General features: G+C 49.2%; 1 protein-coding gene across 2 annotated transcripts; it reads right to left on the minus strand.

Moving 5' to 3' along the window:
- Window positions 1-9,969: 9,969 nt before the first annotated feature.
- Ldlrad1 (low density lipoprotein receptor class A domain containing 1) lies at window positions 9,970-18,975 on the minus strand. Of its 2 annotated transcripts, XM_027402368.2 has the most exons (6): window positions 18,955-18,975; window positions 18,559-18,613; window positions 16,041-16,166; window positions 12,988-13,125; window positions 11,557-11,685; window positions 9,970-10,422 (listed from the first exon to the last, which is right to left on the minus strand). In XM_027402368.2, the coding sequence occupies exons 1-6, from the start codon at window positions 18,973-18,975 to the stop codon at window positions 10,274-10,276; spliced, it is 618 nt and encodes a 205-aa protein (XP_027258169.1). In that variant the 3' UTR covers window positions 9,970-10,273. The 2 variants fall into 2 exon arrangements, with proteins under 2 accessions (XP_027258169.1, XP_035294833.1); XM_035438942.1 differs by lacking the exons at window positions 12,988-13,125; window positions 16,041-16,166.
- Between the last annotated feature and the right edge of the window lie 1,170 nt (window positions 18,976-20,145).

The following is a 20,145-nucleotide window of genomic DNA, read 5'->3' on the forward strand; positions in this document are numbered from 1 at the left end:
TTCTGCCCTCCAGGAAGAAACAGAAGTGACTTTCCACATTCAGCTGAATGCAGCCAGTGCTGTGATTTCTGCATGCTCTGGGAACTGTTAGTCCACAGCAAGGCGCTAAAATGGCTCATCAAGAGCTGTGAGGCGAGAATGTCTCCCAAATGATGACGACGCCCGAGTGGGTTTGAAGGATGAATATGAGCTAGCAAGTCACAAAGCAGAGGGGCCAGCTCTTCAGGGCTATGCCGAGTGTGGAAACTAGTGACAGCATTTGCACATGAGAAGCCCAAGGGAACTGTGGGTGGGCAGAGCTGGCGGGAGTTGAGAAGAGTTTCCTGGTAAAGCTAGAGCAGTCAGCAGGGACCACTTCTGGAAAGGTCTTGGAAATCACCGAGCACTGAAGACCTTAGCCAGTGAACAGGGCTCCGTGTTTCAGAAGGACGCCTCTGAAGCTGATGTGAGGTGAAGCAGAGGGATGCAGAAGAGAGCTTGCTCCCTCACTCAGTGTGTATTGGCTGGCTCTCTGCTCAGTGGTGAAGAGCCAGAATTGGCAGACACCACGGCTGGGGAGTGTAGTCGTGGAGCTGAGAGGACGTAGCGCCAAATAGTGATCCCGTAATTAAGAGAGATGAGCCTGGAAGAGGGATTGAGCAGAAGCCAGAGGTGAGAATAAAAACAGGCCAAGAACCTGGAGCTGTACAACAGACACTGTGGGTTTGGAGGTGAGCTTTTCTCCACGATCAGGGCAGAGGACCTGCAGTCATCACATTCCAGGAGGAAAGGAATCCCTCAAATGGTGGCAAGTTGATGACTAAGGACGGGGCTCTCTGGTACTAAAAGAGAAGCAGAGGATGGAGTAAGGGAGAAAGAATGCTCAAACAGGAAAACAGGACGGTGCACCATTATGGAAACAGGAAAAGAATGATCAAGATGTCAGGAGTGGATGTCAGGAGTGCTCAGCTGTGGCTGCTGGGCAGAAAGGGCAAGGGAGACAGACACAATTTGACTGCAAGTTGAGAAGGTAGTCAAAGGAGAACCTGTAGAGAGTAGGGGCTGTCTTAATGTCACGTTAGAAAGACCGAGACGCCAGGCAGTGGTGGCGCACGCCTTTAATCCCAGCACTCGGGAGGCAAAGGCAGGCGGATCTCTGTGAGTTCCAGACCAGCCTGGTCTACAAGAGCTAGTTCCAGGATAGGCTCCAAAGCCACAGAGAAACCCTGTCTCAAAACAACAACAACAACAACAACAACAACAACAACAACAACAACAACAAAGACTGAGACATGACCCGTGTTGGTATGCTATGAGGAACAAGCCCTAGAAGAAAGCATTCTCTGCCATCAAAGCTCCAGTCACATCTGTCCTTACCTTTCAGGATAGTAGTGGCCATGCCAGCTGGACAATAGCTCATCAGGAACAAGAGGAAGCCAAAAGGAATGAAGGTTGCCATGTTCAACTCTGCTCCCAGGCTTGTTTAGGTGGCTAGAAACTGACCCCATAAGGAACAGATGAAGGCTTTGGTACCATGCAGCTTGAAATGTCTCTAAGGAGATGGTCCCTAGTTTGCCAAGGAATGCTCTCCTGGAACCGGGGAAGCAGATATGTTTTCTGGATCTAGATCTAATCAGTGAAACTGAGTAGAATCAGCTTCCCAGAGTCGCGCTGTCAGAAGGAAGCCGGTTCCTTGTCTTGAGAAGTGCCAAAGGCTGTGTGGCTCTTGGGTAGGGCTGGCATGCAAGCAATGTAGTCCTCAGCTAGGGGTGGGATTTGGTGATCTTCAGACCCCCTCTGAGTTTGGCAGCCTCACACCAGGCTTATCTGGTCATCTTGAAGGGTTTTATGAAAAGATCAAAAAGATTATTTACAGCATTTGATCCCCAGCAGCACAGAATGTGTACATGTGTATTCATTGTTTGTTTATTTATTTATTTAGTTTTTCTTTCAAGACAATGTTTCTTTATGTAGCCCTGGCTGTCTTGGGACTCCCTTTGTAATAGGGAGTAGACCATACTGGTCTCTAACTCACACATCTGTCTGCCTCTTTCTCCCAAATGTTGGAATTAAAGGTGTACAGCACCATGCCAGGCTTATGTATGTCTATTTATATACATCCCTTTATTTTATTTTTTGTTTTGGGGAACAATGTTTTTCTGTGTCACCCTAGCTGTCCTGGAACTTGCTCTGTAGAGCAGGCTGACCTCAGACTCAAAGATTCAACTGCCTCTGCCACTTAAATGCTGGGATTAAAGGCATGCACTATCACCACCCAGCTATATACATCCTTTTTAAAGAAGAAATCATGCCGCATAATGCACATTTAGTTTAGCATAGAAATAGGTTAGTGTATCCTAACAAAACAGCATGTCTAGCAAGCATTGTAGCCAAAGGCTTTGGGTTAGTGGTTCCCAAACTCCCAGAAGTCACATTGGGTGCCTGTTTTAAGAAGAGGAAAGAGGTGGGAGAGGAAGAAGAGGAAGAACATAAAATTACTCTATCCTTTCCTGCTAGCTGCACCAAAAAGGATGGGGCAGATCCCAGGACCCTCTTCGAAAAACTGGATGATGATGATGATGATGATGATGATGATGATGATGATGCTATGGGGTGAGGATTGACAAGAGTCCTCCAAAAATGCTGGAAAGAGGGTGATTTCAATACCGGGCTTTCATCTCTAGATAGCTTATTCAAGTCAAAACCAAAGAAACCTCAGAGGTAAAATACCCCACCACCCAAATGTATTTACACATGTCTATAGAATATACATGCCAAGGATACATAATATATACTCTCGGTAGTCCTTGTGACCAGCTCTAAAATAGACCACATCCCAAAACAACCAACCTTTACTAATGGAAAGAGTGGAGATAATCTTCATATAGTATAAGATCACAGTGCAGTAAAATCAGAACTTGATAGAGAAGGGCTATAAAAATTACACAAATACATGAAAACTGGATAAATACACTGTCAAACAACCAGAGTCATCGAAGAAATCAGGGAGAAACCTAAAAGTTACTAGAACCCAGTGAAAACAAAAATACAAAACTTTTGGGATCTAGCCAAAGCAGTCCTCACAGGTAAGTTTCTAGCTAGAGTGCTTGCTTATAAAAACCAGAAAGATCTCAAGTGAATTTCAGTGCAACTCAAGGTCCTAGAAAGACAAGAATAGGCTCAACTCAAAAGTAGTGCATAGAAAGAAATAATAAAGACCAGGGCAAGATAAGAAATGGAAGGGCAAAAAAGAAAGAAAGAAAGAAAGACAGAAAAAAAATGGAAGGGCCATGGAGACGGCTCAGGGAGCAGAGGCACCTGCCACCAAGCCGGACATCCTGAACTCAGTTCCCAGAGCCCTTGCAATGGAAGGAGAGAACACACATGCATGCACCACACTAAATGTGATAAAAGCTAAATAAGAAAATAAATAAGATGGACAAATCCATGTCAAACAAACTAAAACAAAGACAGCAGATCCAAATTAATAAAAATAGAGGGGAAAAAGGAACGATTACTACAGATTCCAGTGAAATAGAGGTAATGATTAGAGAATGTTTATAAAATTTTATTTTTAAAACTGGGAAATGGGGGTGCGGGCTGGAGAGATGGCTCAGAGGCTAAGAACACTGGCTGTTCTTCCAGAGGTCCTGAGTTCAATTCCCAGCAACCACATGATGGCTCACAACCATCTGTAATGAGATCTGGTGCCCTCTTCTGGCCTGCAGACAGAACACTGTATACATAATAAATAAATAAATGTAAAACAACAACAACAACAACAACTGGGAAATCGGGGCTAGAGAGATGACTCAGAGGTTAAGAGCACTGGCTGCTCTTCCAGAGGTTCTGGGTTCAATTCCCAACAACCACATGGTGGCTGACAACCATCTGTAATGAGATCTGGTATTGCAAGTATACATCCAGAGAGAACACTGTATACATAATAACTAATAAAAAATGGGCAAATCTTCTCTTTAAAAAACAAACAAAAACCTGGGAAATCTTGTAGAAATGGATAAATTCCTAGATATATAGGCGCTTCTAGAGCTTTATAAAGAAGGATGTGTAAAAGGACATGTAAGACTAAGTGAGTCTGAAATAGTAATAAGTCTTCAGCAGAGGCTGGAGAGAGGGCTCAGCAGTTAAGAGCACTTGGTTTCAGCAGAGGACCTGGGTTCAGTTCCAGCACCTAGTAGCAGCTCACAAACATCCATATCTCCTGTTCCAGGGGCTCTGACATCGTCTTTGGCTCCCCTGGGCACCAGGTGTGCACATGGTTCATAGACATACATGCAGGCAAAACACCCATATACATTTTTTAAGTCTTCTAACAAAGAAGAGCCTAGGACCAGATGGATACCTTGCTGAATTCTACCAAACCGTTAAAGAAGAGCTAAGACCAATGCTCCCAAATTGTCCCATAAACAAACAGGGAAGGAACACTGCCATACTTGTTCTACAAAGCCAGTATTGCCCTGATACCAAAATCAGATATAGATACAACAAAAAAAGAAAACAGTAATGTCCCTGATTAACATAGACGATGAATTCTCAATAAAACCCTTACAAACCAAATCCAAGACCACACACATTAAGATCATATACACCGTGACCAAACTGGTTTCATTTCAAGGGTGCAAGTTTGGTTCAACACACAAATCAGTGTAGGTGCAATTCAGTACATAAACAGACATATGAACAGAAACCATACAGATCAGGAACAGCAAGATGGCTAAGTGGATAAAGGCACTTGCTGCTAAGCCTTGATGACCTAAGTTCAATTCCAACCAACTCCTTTAAGTTGTTTTTTGACTTTCACACATGTTCTGGCGCATGCATGAGCATTGCACTTAAGTGTACTCATACATACAAAGTAAAGAAATGTGAAGAAAAGTCACATGATTGTCTCAATAGATGCAGAAAAGTCCTTCAGCCAAGTTTCACCATCCCTTCAGGGGGAAAGGAAGAGGAGGAGTGTGCCTCAGCATGAGGGGAACTGCACTGTTCTCAATGGTGAAAACAATTGAGAAGTTTGTTCTTCCCAGATCTGGAGCAAAACTCGAGTGTTCGTTCTCTTCACTCCTGGATCAGTAAGACGAGAAAGAAACAAAAGGTTCCTAGGAATATACCTAATTAAGGAAGTGAAAGACCTCTACAGTGAAAATTTTAAGTACATTAAAATTTAAAGACTAAAATTAAAAACTTTTGTTATAATACTTTTTTTGACTCATACCTGGACACTTCTTGTGCTTTGAAAGAAATCTACAATACTTGGTGTAATAATACATATTTTTATAGTACTTCATAAAACATTTTCTGTTTTAACTGTTAGAAATACACTTTTATTATAAACTCCTGATAATTCTTTTGGTGTCTTATTCACGTGTGTGTGTGTGTGTGTGTGTGTGTGTGTGTGTGTGTGTGTACATGCAAGCACTACTGCATGCACACACGCAGGCTCAGGCTCACAAACTGTGGAGACCAGAGGACAATTAGTCTGAATCAGTTCTTTCCTTCTACCTTGTGAGATCTGGGGATCGAACTCAGATCTTCAGGCTTGGTAGCAAGCACCTTTACCTTATCGAGCCATCTAGCCAGCCCCAGATTCATTATTGAGGTATTGCAGTGCTTGTGTTCAAGTAAGTACCACCCTATTTAACAGTAGCCCCACTGTTAAATTGCTGGCACGTGCCTGTAATCCCTGTATTTGGGGGGTGAGTCAGGAAGATTGTGAGTTCAGAGCCACATGGCAAGACTGTGTCTCAAAAAAAAAATAAAAAAAAAAAGGAGAAAAGAAGAAGAAGAAGAAGAAGAAGAAGAAGAAGAAGAAGAAGAAGAAGAAGAAGAAGAAGAAGAAGAAGAAGAAAAGCAAGCTAGTTCCCAAATGTAAAAGTAATGAAGCTAAGGCCAGGTGGTGGTGGCACACACCTTTAATCCCAGCACTCAAGAGACAGAGACGGGTGGATCTCTGTGAGGCCAGCCTGGTCTACAGAGCAAGTTCCAGGATAGGCTCCAAAGCTACACAGAGAAACCCTGTCTTGAAAAACAAAAACAAAAACAAACAAACAAAAAACTAATGAAGCTATGTTATCATTAGTTATTTTTACTATGTGTGTTCAATTTTTTGAGACAGGATTGTCTGTCCTACCCTCCCACCCCAGTGTGCATGTTCGTGTGCGTGTGCGTGTGCGTGTGTGTGGTGTAGACTCATGCCAGACTTGAACAGAGTGAGTTTGTGGAGTTAGTGTGGCTCTCAGGACCCCATGTCAGCCACCGGGCAGTGCAGCTTTAGACCAATCCCTGTCCTCTCTGGGAGGTAGTATCCTCTTTTGTGAAAAGCCAGCCTGAGCCTCTTGCTGGCTCTAGCCAATGTGCTTCTGTGAGCTTAAGGATGGAAGGAGAGCCCCCAGCAAACAGAGCTGGTGGGCGGTTAACCCAGAGCAGATTTTCAACCCAAGCCCTGGGGCCCAGCTGGAGCCACTTTAAATTCCATTCAGCTAGCCCGTCATGTTTGCACAGCAAAAGAACCTGTTGTATTCAGAGCTTGATCTTGGGGCTGGAGCCAGAGAGGCGGGGCCAGGGCAAATATTGGCACTGGCCGCTGAGCTGTCTCTTCTGGCTGTTCTGCGGCCTGGCGCCAGGGGTGGGTCAGCTTGGCCCAGGCCCCAGGCCTTTATCTTCTTGGAATACCTTATAGAGAATTGTTTGGGTGGTGGCTATGGCACCTTCTCCTTTATGAAGGGGAGGACCAATAAACAAGAAAGGAACAAATGCCAGCCACCTCCTGCATACCTGTGGCACCTGCCAGGCTCCAGCTTCCCATCTGGGGAGAGCTGGCTTCGAGAGCAAGGCTTCAGGAGGGTTACAGTAGCTTCTGGACTTGGGCCTATGGACCTGGAACTCCTGGCTCTTAAAAGCTGTGTGATTTGGGGCAAGCAACTCCATCTCTCTGTGCTTCTGGGAAGTGTGAGCAACTATCACAGGCCTGGGAGTGGTGATAGTGTGGAGATGAAGTGAGACGGGCTGATAAGGGCTTACAGGAGCTTGTGGTGGCTCACGAGAGCCACAGATCCACTCTGGGTAACCCAGTCTTCTGCATGAACCTTTACAGATGTAGCTCTCAGTGAGCCTGCTCAGTAGTCTGGGCTGGGGTCCTTATTCCCCAGTCCTCTTCACATGAAGAAATCCAGTGTATTCTTCCTGCTGAAAACAAACTGGCCCGCAGCCAAGACCCTGCTGCAAAGCCAGCCCCTACGGCTGTTCTGCACACTCCAGGCTCTGAGACTACCATGCTCCTTCAGCGGCCAGGCGCCCCACCCCACCTGGTGCCAGTGCCCTGCTCCTGCCTGCACCCACCTGTCCACCTTTCCCTGCCTCCTACCGGGCTGGGTCCTCTCCAAGGCCCTGCTTGGGCCTCCACTTTGATTAGTCAGCCTGCACAGATCCCCGGAGATGGCACACAACAGTGAAGTGTTCCACAAATGTCATGCTACACGATCTGCTTTGTCCTCCATGCCACACTGTTCAACAAGCTGCCTTGCCTCTTTCTGATAGGTTTTAATTAATCAATTTATTTATTGTGTGTGGTACATGTGTGCATGTGTGAGTGTGTGTGTGTGTGTGTGTGTGTGTGTGTGAGTGTGTGTGTGTGTGTGTGTGTGTGTGTGTGTGTGTTCATGCATGCACATTTGGAGGCTAGAAGTTGACACTGGGTATCATCATCATTCATTCTCCACCTTATTTATATTTCCATTTATTTTATTTTTGCGTGACTGTGTGGACACACATTTCAGCAGAGGACAAGCTCCTGTTTGTCTCTGTTTTCTCCTTGTGGGTCCTAGGAATCAAACTCAAGTTATCAAACTTGGCAGCAGGTGTCTTTTCCTGCTGAGTTATCTCACTGTAACTCCACCTTCTCTTTTGAGAAAGGGTCTCCCACTGAACCAGAGTTCATCAGGTCAACTGATGGCCAGTCAACCCCCATGACCTGCCTGTCTCTGCACACATACACCACGAGCACTGGAGACACAGATGCCACCCCACACCTGCCTTGCATATGAGTGCTGAAAATCCAAGCCCAGGCCGTCATGCTTGCACAGAAAACTCTTTGCTTGATACCTCTCAAAACACCAAGACAGGTTTTATTTTATTTTATTATTTTTGGTTTTTTGAGACAGAGTTTCTCTGTATAGCCATGGCTGTCCTGGACCAGACTGGCCTCGAACTCGGAGATTCGCCTGTTTCTGCCTCTTAAGTGTTGTGAATGAAGGCATGTGCCACCACTGTCCGGCAAGAGACAGGTTTTAGATACTGTGAAAACTGTCCACGTTCCTGGCTTAAACTCCCAGATGTCACCCCACCGCCTACAGGATGAACTGAGACACTGCCTGTATTGATTCAACCCTCTGCACACTACTATGTCTGCCCCCTACCTTGAAGGAAAATGTGATAATTCATTTTCAAAGATGCCTTGAGCCAACTGAGGCCCAGTGCAAACTGAACAGAAAATGCTGGCCCTCTGCTCGTCTACATACCCCTACCCAAACTCTGCTTAGCTACACTCCCATCCATACTAGATGTTTAGTATAGAAAACTACTATAGCCAAGCTTGCCTGCACGGGTCTGATGTGTCTTAAAAACAAACAGGGCATAGAACAGATGAACCCATGCAAAGTTCTTGTTGAGAAAAAGACAAATGTAAAGGAGAGGGGGACAGATGAGACCTTGATGGCCCAAGAGACTGTACCCTCCTGATTATTCACAAAAAGGGAGGAAGGGTCATGCATTAGGGTTTGTAAATGCTCTTGGCACTCACAAGGCGAGCCTGCCATTCTGGGCTGATGCCTTGCAAGGTCATCAAATAAACTGATTTGCTTTTGCTCTTCTGAGTCTCTAGTACTCTTATTATGAAGTGATGTCCTTTGTTTTTCACATATGCTCATGCTTTGGCTGCTCCAGCCTGTTGGATGTCCATGGTTGAGAACTGTCACATGGCTCCCATGGACTAAGCATGGGTACCCCTCCTCCTGAAGACAGCCCCTACCTTCTGCAGAGAAACCCAGCTGAAGGGTCAAGCTGAGGCTGGCCATCCCCCAAGCAGGATCACTGGGGCCCAGCATTCCTTGCTGTCTCCCTCGTCCCTGCATGGTGTGACATGGGCTTCCCACAAGGCCTCACACTGCTCATGTGCTGGGAGCTGGGCCTCTTCTCTGGGGCCCCAGCTCCCAGCTCCCAGCTTGGTTCAGAAATGAATACACAAATTAGTGAAAGAACAAACGAGCTCACCTGCTCCTCGGATGCCATTTTCAGTTCAAACCTTACAAGACACTAACGCAGAAAGCCAGATTTAGTCATTTCTAGTGAGCTGTCTCTGTGTCCTCCAAGAGGAGTCCCCCATAGCCAGATTCCAAGTCTCTCTTTTGGTCCCTCAAGCTACCTCTTTATATTCACCCCTGCACACAGACTCCCCCCAGTCACTTTAATAGTGGGGAAGGCCCCGAGGTCAGGGCTCCACAGACTGGCTTTGGGTCCCAGTCCCAGTGTTGATCCTGGGCAAATCCTGGGCCTCAGTTTCCTCATCTGTCTAATGAGTACACCCAACCCTGCCCACCTAGGTGCAGTGATGCAAAGAACCATTTGCAGGAAAATGGTTCACTCTGGCTTCAGGATCAAAATATAAACCCGCAGGTGAGTGTGAGGTAAAGCAGGACCAAGGCTGAAGGCCCCCCATTCTACAGCCACAAGCCTTCAGGAGATTGGGGAGCTAGAAGGACACCATGTGTGGTCCATGCGATCAGTTGGGGACTGCTGGTGAGCTGAGCGACACACTACAGCAGCCTTTGAAGTCAGCAGTTCTGCCTTAGGCACCAAATGGATGGTAAATGTGCATACTTTGTCTTCTGTCCATGGGAGCTAAACTCCTCTGCTTGGCATTTAAGCTCCACATTTATCTGTCTCTCCAAATGGTGACAAGATTGGAACCTTCAGGCCTGCCCTGGAGCCAAGGAGCATATTTCCTCTGTGTGCTCCCATTGATGGGCCTAAAATGATGGAGGCAGACTCACCTCATCTCTGCTAGAGGCTGTCTAACATGATAGTGTGCTCCTTGGCATTGGAGCTGCTTAAGTAGAGGCTGAGACACTTGAAAAGAGGAAAGGTAATTCCTATTTAGAGGCAATGGGGAGAAGCCGCTGGATGATGTCAAAGGTTCCTTCCTGCCCTTGTGGTCTAGGGTTTGATGCTCAGATGAAAGGTCCTGGCGCCAGCTCCCAGGCTGCAGAGGGAGACTCACTCAGGGTCCAGGACAGACGTACTCGTCTGACCAGTCAGAGCAGTGCTGCACATGGTCCTGGCACAGCACCCTCGGGATACAGCTGCAGTACTTGAAGACAGTTGGAGTGCATCTCCACCATCCAGGGCCACAAGGTGGGCATGCAGTCACTGGAGAGGAAGAAGAAGGGGCTGGTCCGGGGCTCTCCATACACTAGGGCACTCTCTAGCTCTGCAACAAGCCATAGCTCCTGTAGCCTTAGGCCATCTAGTGTAGGGCGACTTTGTCCCTGGTTTCCCTGCAGCAGGGAGAATTGAACTCCATAATTCATTGGCTGTGTGACCTGCTTACCCATCTAAGCCTTGGTTTCCATCTGCTCAATTGTTGAGTAAAAGAAACTAGGCAGATAGCCGGGCAATGCTGGCGCTCACCTTTAATCGGGAGGAAGAGGCAGGCAGATCTCTGTGAGTTCGAGGACAGCCTGGTCTATAAGAGCTAGTTCCAGGACAGGCTCCAAAGCCACAGAGAAACCCTGTCTCAAAAAACAAAACAAAACAAACATAAAAAGTAGGCAGAGTTTGGACATTAATGAATTTGTAAATACGGATTTACCAAGCTCAGCTTCCTGCTTCACTCTGACTCCGGTATAGACATCCCTCAGACGCCCTGGGGGTGTTTCATCTTCTGTCCCCTGCCCTGTGCTCACGGCTCCAGCATTCCTCTTTACACACCAGCCCTGACTGTTCTGCCCCCTCCCTTGGGAATGCCCACATATGAATTGTGGCCTCCAGTCCTGCCCTGCCCTCCTCACAGGGTTTCTGGGAGGTTCCCAGGACAGAAGGCTCAGATCAAGAAAGCTAGGGCAGTGCGCCGGGCGTTGGTGGTGCACACCTTTAATTCCATCACTCGGGAGGCATAGGCAGGCGGATCTCTGTGAGTTCGAGACCAGCCTGGTCTACAAGAGCTAGTTCCAGGACAGCCTCCAAAGCCACAGAGAAACCCTGTCTCAAAAAACCAAAAAAAAAAAAAAAAAAAAAAAAAAAAGAAAGAAAGCAAGCAAGCTAGGGTAGGGCAGTGTCTTTGCTCAGTCCCCCTCTGTGCTCTGGTCCCCATCCTGGAGGCAAGTCCCTCACAGGAGAGCTTCTCCTACCCAGCGCCTCTACCCAGAGGTGTTCAAGTGGGAGTAGGAAACCTCTTTCCAGGTGCAAGGAAAGCCTGCAGGGGACTCGGAGCATCCTGCTCAGACTGTGCCCCTGGCTACTGCCTGGCTGCCTGTTCCTGCCCACCTGTGCCCAGACCCCCACCTGGGCTCAATTCATCTGAGCAGTCCCCACAGTTGTTGGTGCCATCACATTTCTGGTCGGAGTAGATCCAAGAGGCTGGGTCTCCACAGTAGGCCAGGAGGAAGCTGGGAAGGCTCCGGGGCACATCTCCTAGAGACGGACAAATGGGCAGGACAAAATTCACCTCTGACCTCAGTACCTGGGCCACCTGCAGCTGGATCACTCTGTTCAACCTGGCAGTCAGTGCACTTAGGTCTCCCCATCGGTTCTGGAAAGGGCACAGGAGGTCTTCCAGGAGGGAGGTCGGGTCCAGGGAGTGGAGTGTTCTTGCTCTGTGTACCTGTTGCTGGGTGGCAAGAGGCCTGGAGAGCACCTTCATTCCCTACCCAGTCCTTGTGTGTTCCCACCTCAGCATTGCATGTACCATCACCGCAGAAGTCCTTCTTGCCACCCCTGCTAGTCCCCCCACCTTCAATCCAAGGTCAAGTTCTTTCCCACCAGGCAGCCTCCTTATCAGGATGTAGCAGGTAGAACCCAGATTCCTTACAATAGGCCCCTGTGTTCCAAAGTAGCTTCCACTACTTCAGATAGTAGTGTACAGGGTGACCCAAAGTCACACAAACCCAGACCAGTCTCTAGGCAGTCTCTGTTGGGCTTGTTGGAGCGGCGTTTGGAGCAGGAGCTGGAGTGTGGACCAGGTGAGCTTTTTGTTGCCATTGATACAGGGTTTCATGTAGCCCAGGCTGGCCTAAAACTTGCAGTGTAGCCAACGATGACCTTGAACTCCTGATCCTTCTGTGTCCACCTTCCAAGTGATGAGATTACAGTGTGTACCACCACTCTTGGATTCGGGCTAAATGATTCTTTAAAGTCCCAACCCCTGCCTCAACCTCATAGCTCTCTGCCTGCCTCGGGTCTCCTCACTCATTCATGTTTTCTTGTGCATTCGCACAGCCAGGCTCTTCTCCTAAAAACAGGTGTTTAAGGTATGGGGCCTTCCAATTCATTCACTCACTTGCTCATTGATTCAGCAAGTCATTCTGGATATCCTTATCCCAATACCAGAACTCCAGTATCAAGCAGTCCAGAGCAGACTGCCACAGAGGCATTCACAGGCTGATGGGGGTAGCAGAGGTGATGCCAGTGTAACTAGGGCCAAGACACAGGGAGGTAAGGGTCTTTAGGAGCCTAAAGAAGGACTGTTGACCTCCAGCAGGAGTCAGGGAAGGCTTCCAGGAAGAGGTATCATGTGAACTCTGCCTTGAAGGGTGGCCACAGATTCTGGGGAGTGGAAATGACAATGAAAGATCCACCAATGTATAGCAGAAGGTCTTGGCTAAGGCACCATGTCACCATAGGCACGGGGACATGGAGGCGGCCTAAGAATGTTCCGCAGGACTGTGTGGAGAATTAAGGGGGCTGTGGGGGACATGGAACTGAGGGTGTACTCACGGCACAAGCGTTCATCCTCATCCTCACCATAGGGACAGGTGAGAATGCCATCACACACCCCATGGGCTGGGATGCAGTGCCTTCGGTCATGGCATAAGAAGCCTGTCCTGTTGGTCATTGTCACACAGGACTGGGTCCCTGTAGGATCAAGAGAGGCCCCGGAATGAAGGTGGTGCTCATAAAGACAGCCTTGAGATGGGCAAGGTGGGCATTGCACAGGGTCCCCCAGTGAGTCCCTTTGAGCTCCTTGGAGGGCCCGGGGCAGTGGTGAGGCCCTAAACTCCATGGCATCTGTGGGCTGAAGCTGCCACTCTGCCATTGCCATATCATAGCAGGCACAGGTAACCTGGCCCCTCCAGCCAAGGTCCTTTGTCTCCAAAATACAGGTCAGAGCCTAGTCCCAGGGGAATGTGGAATGTCAGGGACAACAAGATAGTTCCAGACACTGTGGATCACAGGGTGTGCAGAGTGGGTCACTGGTTTGGCCACACAGGAAGCATTGAGGGCAGTGTGCCATCATTCACATGGCTTTAATGATGGCTCTCCTGGAACCAGTTTAGCTTGTTGCAAATTGTACATTTGTGCCGTCTAGGGACAGAATGTCACAATCCCTCCCATCTGGGTATACCTTAAGAGTCTGCAGACTTCCATGTTTTTATTGTTCCTCCAAGTACTCCTGAGAAGTGGTATGCTTAAACCCTGCCAGAGGAGGAGAGACACCCACCCCTAGAGGTAGCCCAAGACTTAACGGGGAAACTAAGGAGATGGGAGTCATAGATTGTGCCTGTGGGCACAGGTGTGAATGGGGGAGGGGAAGCAGGAGGCCTGTCAGCACATCGTGCCTCATACCCAGAGCAACCTCCACGAGCCATGGGAAGCACTCTTAGGGACACACACTGCCACAGAAGCAGACAGGAAAACGAACACATTCACATGCACACACCTGCACATTCGGGCACACGCATAAAGACAAGATGCACAGATAGACATGTACACACACATGGACACATGGACACACACACACACACACACACACACACACACACACACACACACACACACACACGGACACGGACACGGACACGGACACATGGACACAGACACACTGGCATGCACACTAATGTGGGCACAGGCAGGCAGGAACCTGCATACATATGGGTGCTGTGGAATATTGAAGATGTGTTACTTTTTTTTTTATGCTGTGGAACATTTGTTTAATCATGCAAAGATGTGTTGCATTCTTTTATGTTGCATTTGTTTAACTCTGTGAAGCTGTGTAACTTTGCCTGTCTAAAACACCTGATTGGTCTAAAAAAGAGCTGAACGGTCAATAGCGAGGCAGGAGAGAGAGAAATAGGTGAGGCTGGCAGACAGAGAGAATAAATAGGAGGAGAAGGCAGAAGGGGATCAAGAAAAGGAGGAGAGAGGATACCAGCTACAGAGTAAGAATTAAAGAAAGGAATAGAGAATAGAGAAACGTGAAAGCCCAGAGGCAAAAGGTAGATGGGGTAATTTAAGTTAGGAAAAACTGGCTGGAAACAAGTCAAGCTACGGCTAGGCATTCATAACTAAGAATAATTCTCCATGTATTTATTTGGGAGTTGGGTGGCAGGCCCCCAAAGAGGAAAAAAAAAGAAAAAAAACACAAAAAGCCAAAAACAAAATAAACCCCAACAACATATGGGCATACACACACACACACACACATGTGAACACAAGCAGCAGGCATTTGCATGCATACAGACACACACACGCACATAGGCAGGCACCTGCACACATACAGACATTCACACACACATGCACACAGGCAGGCAGGCAGGCACCTGCACACATACAGACATTCACACACACATGCACACAGGCAGGCACCTGCACACATACAGACACTCACACATACATGCACACAGCCAGGCACCTGCACACATACAGACACTCACACACATGCACACAGGCAGGCATCTGCATGCACAAGCACTGACACACATGTGCACACATGCATGCACACACGCTTGCATATACAGGTCCATGGCTCCAGTTCACGCTTCTACACTGTCAGGGTGGAATGCTGTGGTTTCACACTTCCTCCTCATCCCTTGCAGTGGCCCCGCCTGGCCATGGAGCCATCTCTCAAAAAGCAAGGAAGAAGTATGGGACAATCCTCTTGGAACATGGCCACCCTCCCAAGTGCAGCTTTTAAGGTCCTGGGCGCCTGACCCCACCCACTCACATCCACCTGGCTTCTTGCCATCTTTCCTTCTCACGTGTCCCATCACAGGGTCTCCACACGCACTGTTCCCTGTGCCTGGGATGCTGTTCCTGACAATCTCCACTTTCTCTTCCCATCTTGGGTCTCTTTCACTCCCCATAGTGCTCCCTCCCTCCCTCCACACTGATCGGATGAGGGCCTTGGTTCCAGACTCCTGACCCCCGTTAGGCCTTGGGGGGGTTTCACCACTTGCATTGGGGGGTTCATCACTGCAGTCAGACCACAGGGAAGTTGTGAACACAGCCTGGTCTGTCCAGGTGGTCAGGGTAGGGAATAGGGAGTGCACTCGCTGGTTGTGGGGGCTGAGGAAGCTCCTAGCCCAGCTCAGGGGACAGAGAGAGTTTCTTAGAGGAAGTAACAGCAAAAACACGACCTCTCGGGAGTGCATGTTGGGGCTGGCTCCGTGGTTAAGAGCACTTGTTGCTCTTCCAGAGGACTTGGGTTCAATTCCCAGCAACCACATGGAGGCTCACAACCATCTGCAGCTACAGTGCCAGGTGTCTGACGTCATCTTCTGTCCTCCCTGGCCACCAGGTACACTTGTGGTCTAGAGATATATGCAGGCAGAACACCCGTATACATAAAAATAAACCTTAAAACTAAAAGAAAAATGTAAAATGACGCATGTCAAGGATGTGTAAAAGGCCTCTTCAGACTTGTGTCCATACATGCACAGGTGTCTGTGTTTGTACCATGAGGAACCACTCAAGCCACTTCAGAGAGAAGCCAGGCAACGCTAGGGCTCCCATCTCCCTGAGCCACCACGCCTCCCTCTTGCCACCCTGACCTGGTATGCGGGGTGGACGTCCGAGGATGGTGGCCACGGCAAGCAAGGTGGCAAGCATGGCCAGCACTAGCATCAGGAAGGCCGAGAGGCAGGCCCCTCTGCGTGAGCAGCAGAAGGGGCCACAGCCTGTGGAAGGGAAGATAATGAGAGGTGCAGGGATCCCCTGGATCCCACCCAGCCCTGCAGGCAGCTCTCCCTTCTCAGGGAGCACTCCTAAGCTCCCCCCCCCTGCCCCGGCCCCCGTGACACTCTCTGGTCCTGCCTGTGCTCCACCATCACCAAATGCCATCGCTAGGTAGCCTCTGCCCCACTGAGGCTGTCTCCCCTTCCTGTCCTTCCTGGTCTATCCTCATGACCAGGAGGGTATGTACCCTGCCTGAAAGGACCACAGGTTCATCACAGCCATGATTCCTATTTTTCACAAAAGTCCTTTATCTCTGTGGATGACAAACTGGGAGTCAAAGAAACAAATGTTCCAGTCACCCTGCACTGGGCTGAGGCATGACACCTGTTTGATGCCCAAACCCAGACCTTATCCTCAATGCCAGTCTAAAATCTGTTTTAGTGCCCTCCAGAATGCTGCCTGGAGTCCAGCTCCATCAGTTCCTAGCTGGGCCACACAGTGAGACACTTCACTTCTCTGTGCCTCAATGGTACCATGATGGCTATCGTGGTTTGCTGGGGGCTGGTTTGTTGAATGTTTAAAACAGCAGGTGTTATTGTGAGCTAAGTATTTGCTGTGCATCTACCATGTGTCAAGCCCTTGTCTAGGCATTGTAGAAACAGCAGTAATGGGAGTAACTTGCAGATGCCCCCATACTCTAGAATTGTTTTGGCTTCCCCAATTCCTTTTTGTTTTGTTTTCAAGACAGAGTCTCACTATATGGCTCTGGCTGTCCTGGAACTCACTATGTAAACCAGGCTTGCCTCGAACTCAGGTATCTGTCTGCCTTCACCTCTCAAGTGCTGGAATTAATGACGTGCACCACTATGCCTGGCTTCACTCCCCTAAAGCAGCTCTGTAGAAGGCACAAAAGTGGCTTTCCTTGCCCTCACAGAGCTCGCAGCTACACTTGAAGAGCCAGACACCACAGGAAGGAGGGTGGAGACTCGGTCCCGTGTGCTAGGCCACAGAAGCGCGGGGGCAGGTTTGATTCATCCCTGTGGCCCCTGGTCAGGCAAGGACACAGCTCTCACTGGTGCTGTGTGTATGTGTGCAAACCAGAGACACAGAAGACAAGGGAAGGACCCTGATTTGGGTCACCTGCCACAAGACGTGAACCCGCAGTGTCAAATGAAAGGGTGACTGAGGAAGTGTGAACAGGGCCCTGAGGAGCTTCAGGCGATGCAGTGGCCTCAGGAGAACCAGCTCATTTATAAGGCAGGGCAGGGCAGAGGCCTCAAAGAGCAGGCTTTCCAGGCAGAAGGTGTGGGAGGAGAGGCCTGATGGGTGGCTATGAAGATGAAGGCATGAGGGTGTGGGCCCAAAGAGGAGACAACAGCAGGCTGACAGGAAGCACACTGTTCATCTAAATCCTATAATCCCCCAGCCCTAGTTGGTAGTTCCTTTCTGGTCAGCAAGGACAGGGTAAACTTGGGTCACCAGGGAGACTGTGTTGAAGCTGGGCAGGAGACACTTCTGGCCAGCCAAGTGGCTGCTCCTCAAATATTTATGCAGTTGTGTGCAAGGCGGGGTTGCAGGCAAGACTGGGGCAGCAGGCAGAGCTCTTGCCCAGGTGGAGATGCCCACTTTAAAGCCAGAAACTCCTTAGCTGCTGCCCACCAGGGACAAAGGAAGAAAAGCCACACCTACTTCCACCCACACCAAATAACAACTTGGAAATAGCCACAGGCATGGAGCAACAATGGCCCTGAGGCTTAGCAGCCTCCTTTTCTGAATTACCTTGACCTAATTACCTAACTTTTTAGCTTTGGCTGCCACTAGTACCCAACTCACCCAGGGCTGTCCTGAAACTAAGGTCTGCAATTCCAGGATCTGAGGGCAGATCCTTCATAGCCACTCTTGGCATCTACCCCTTTCCTCCTCGCTCAGCTGGGGGCCAAGATGGGGCCCAGGGAGACATTCAGTATGTATGTACTCCTACCATATCTCACGAAGGTCCTGGCCACACAGGGGTGGAGGAAACATAATAGGTACACGTGTGCGGTCCTAACTTACTCTATCCTAACATCAACAGAACCACCCAGATCAAGCATGGGGTCTAGAAGTTGATTCGGAGGTCCTTGGTGTTACAGGTTCAGTGTGGTGGCCTAGAGGGTAAAAGGCACTTAGTGGCCGCTCAGAAGATGCTGGTAGCTGGAGAGAATGAACAGTTCTGCCCAGCAAGTGACTGTCGGTATGGCTGGGCAGGAAGCTGGGGGCAGACAAGTCACCATCTGCACTGGGACAGAGGGGCCATAGCAGTGGCCTTGAACTCTTTCTGTGCCCAGCTTCAGGGTAGTTCCTGGGGTCAGACCCACAGACAGCACTCAGCCTGATGGCCACCTCTGTTCTTACCTTCCTCTCCAGGGCGGGCTTTCCCTCCGGCAGCAGTGTTGCTCTCGGCATCTCCCTGCCCAAGAGACCAGAAGCAGAGTGGGCAAACCCCTGGTCCCTCACAGTCCAGACTTATCCTGCCTGCTCCATGTTCCCACTCTTCACCTGTACAGTGGCTGGCTTCTTCCCACTACCTACTCCTTTGTCCTTCCATTGACCCAGGCAGGTCCTCCTAGTGACAATGCCCTAATGCCCTGGGCTTCTGTCTGCCTATTAGCACTTTTGGCTCTCACTTGGAGTGAGTCCCCAGGGCAGATGAATGTAGCCATAGGTGCTAGGGTACCCGCTCCCCAGAGCCCTTTCCACCCAAGGCTGCTCCCTATGTCAGGAACCAGTTCAGGCTCAGGCAGCTTTTACCTGGGGGAAGATCTTGTTCATGGCTCCCAACTTATGTCCAGGAACTGGGGTAGAGTTGTCTTGTCACCAAGGGCAGCCTGGGGGAGGGAGGAACAGCAAAAGACTATGCCAAGACTGTTCCCTCCCCTGTGACACTCCCATCCCAGGCTGCCTCCTGTTGGCAAAGGAAAGAGCAGGCTTCTCCTACCAAGCCTTTCCCTAGGTTTCAGTTGAACAGTGACAACCTGGGGTTGGAATCCTCATTCCTTTCCACAGATGGCAAGCTGGTGTTTCTGAAAGGGAGAAAGTGCCTTGTGCCTCAAGTCACTGTGAATGGGAGACATGAGCCAGGCCTAGCCCATTTTTCACCTCTGTATGTATCAACAGACTGCAGGAGTGCAAGGCCCGGGCTGTAGGAAGCCACAGGCAGAAGAGTCACGAGTCTTGGTTCAGGGGCCAGAAGGCAAAGCTCCTTTTCTCACCGATGATCTGTTCAATATGTAGGTGGTCTAGATTGGAATGTGCATTTCTGAGGGCCAGCAGGATGGCTTGGTGGGTAAAGGTGCTTGCCGTGCACACCTGACGACTTAGTTCAAGTTCCAGAATGAATGTGAGGGTACAAGGAGAGAAACGACCCCACAAACTTGTCCTGACCTCCACACATGTGCTAAGCACACTCACCCAGCACACACATGCATACATTAATCAATAAAAAAGAGAAAACGTATTCATTTCCTACTAAAGCTAAAATGTAAATGGATTCATGGATTGCTAAAAGCACGGAGAAATGCATTTTTAACTTTTTGGATGCTTGTGCCTGGGTGGGAGCTAGCTGTTTTCCAGACTATCTCCCATCCCAGCAAGGGGCATATCCCTTAGCAATCTAGTCCACAGAGGAGACTGAGACCCTGGAAGCAGAAGGGACGGCTCTGAGGTCCACCCAAAGGGTGCTACCCACCTCCAGGTGTCCAGGAGTTCCCATCAGGGATTCCACTGCTGGGCTGTTTCTCTTGCAGTGGAAAATAAATGCCAAAGCCGGAGGGCGCCAGTGGACTGGGGGAGCTAGGCATGGGTTCTCACAAGGGCCTTGCCAATGGCTTGGGAAATCCCTTCCCTTCACACCCATGAAAATGCAGGGAGGTGCTGGAGTGTAGCTTCCTCAGAGTCGGGCCCTCTGACAAGAACAGAGGAGAGTGGGCTTCACTGGTTTCG

The sequence above is a fragment of the Cricetulus griseus genome, chromosome 2, assembly GCF_003668045.3.
Source record: "Cricetulus griseus strain 17A/GY chromosome 2, alternate assembly CriGri-PICRH-1.0, whole genome shotgun sequence".
NCBI classification, from domain to species: domain Eukaryota; kingdom Metazoa; phylum Chordata; class Mammalia; order Rodentia; family Cricetidae; genus Cricetulus; species Cricetulus griseus.

Coding starts and splice junctions, on each gene's coding strand:
- Ldlrad1 (XM_027402368.2), bottom strand. CDS start 18,975: ATGAACAAGATCTTCCCCCAG. Junction 13,126..16,040: donor ACGTCCACCCCGCATACCAG/GTCAGGGTGGCA, acceptor TTGATCCTACAG/GGACCCAGTCCTGTGTGACA. Junction 10,423..11,556: donor CTCAGATGAATTGAGCCCAG/GTGGGGGTCTGG, acceptor CTTCCTCTCCAG/TGACTGCATGCCCACCTTGT.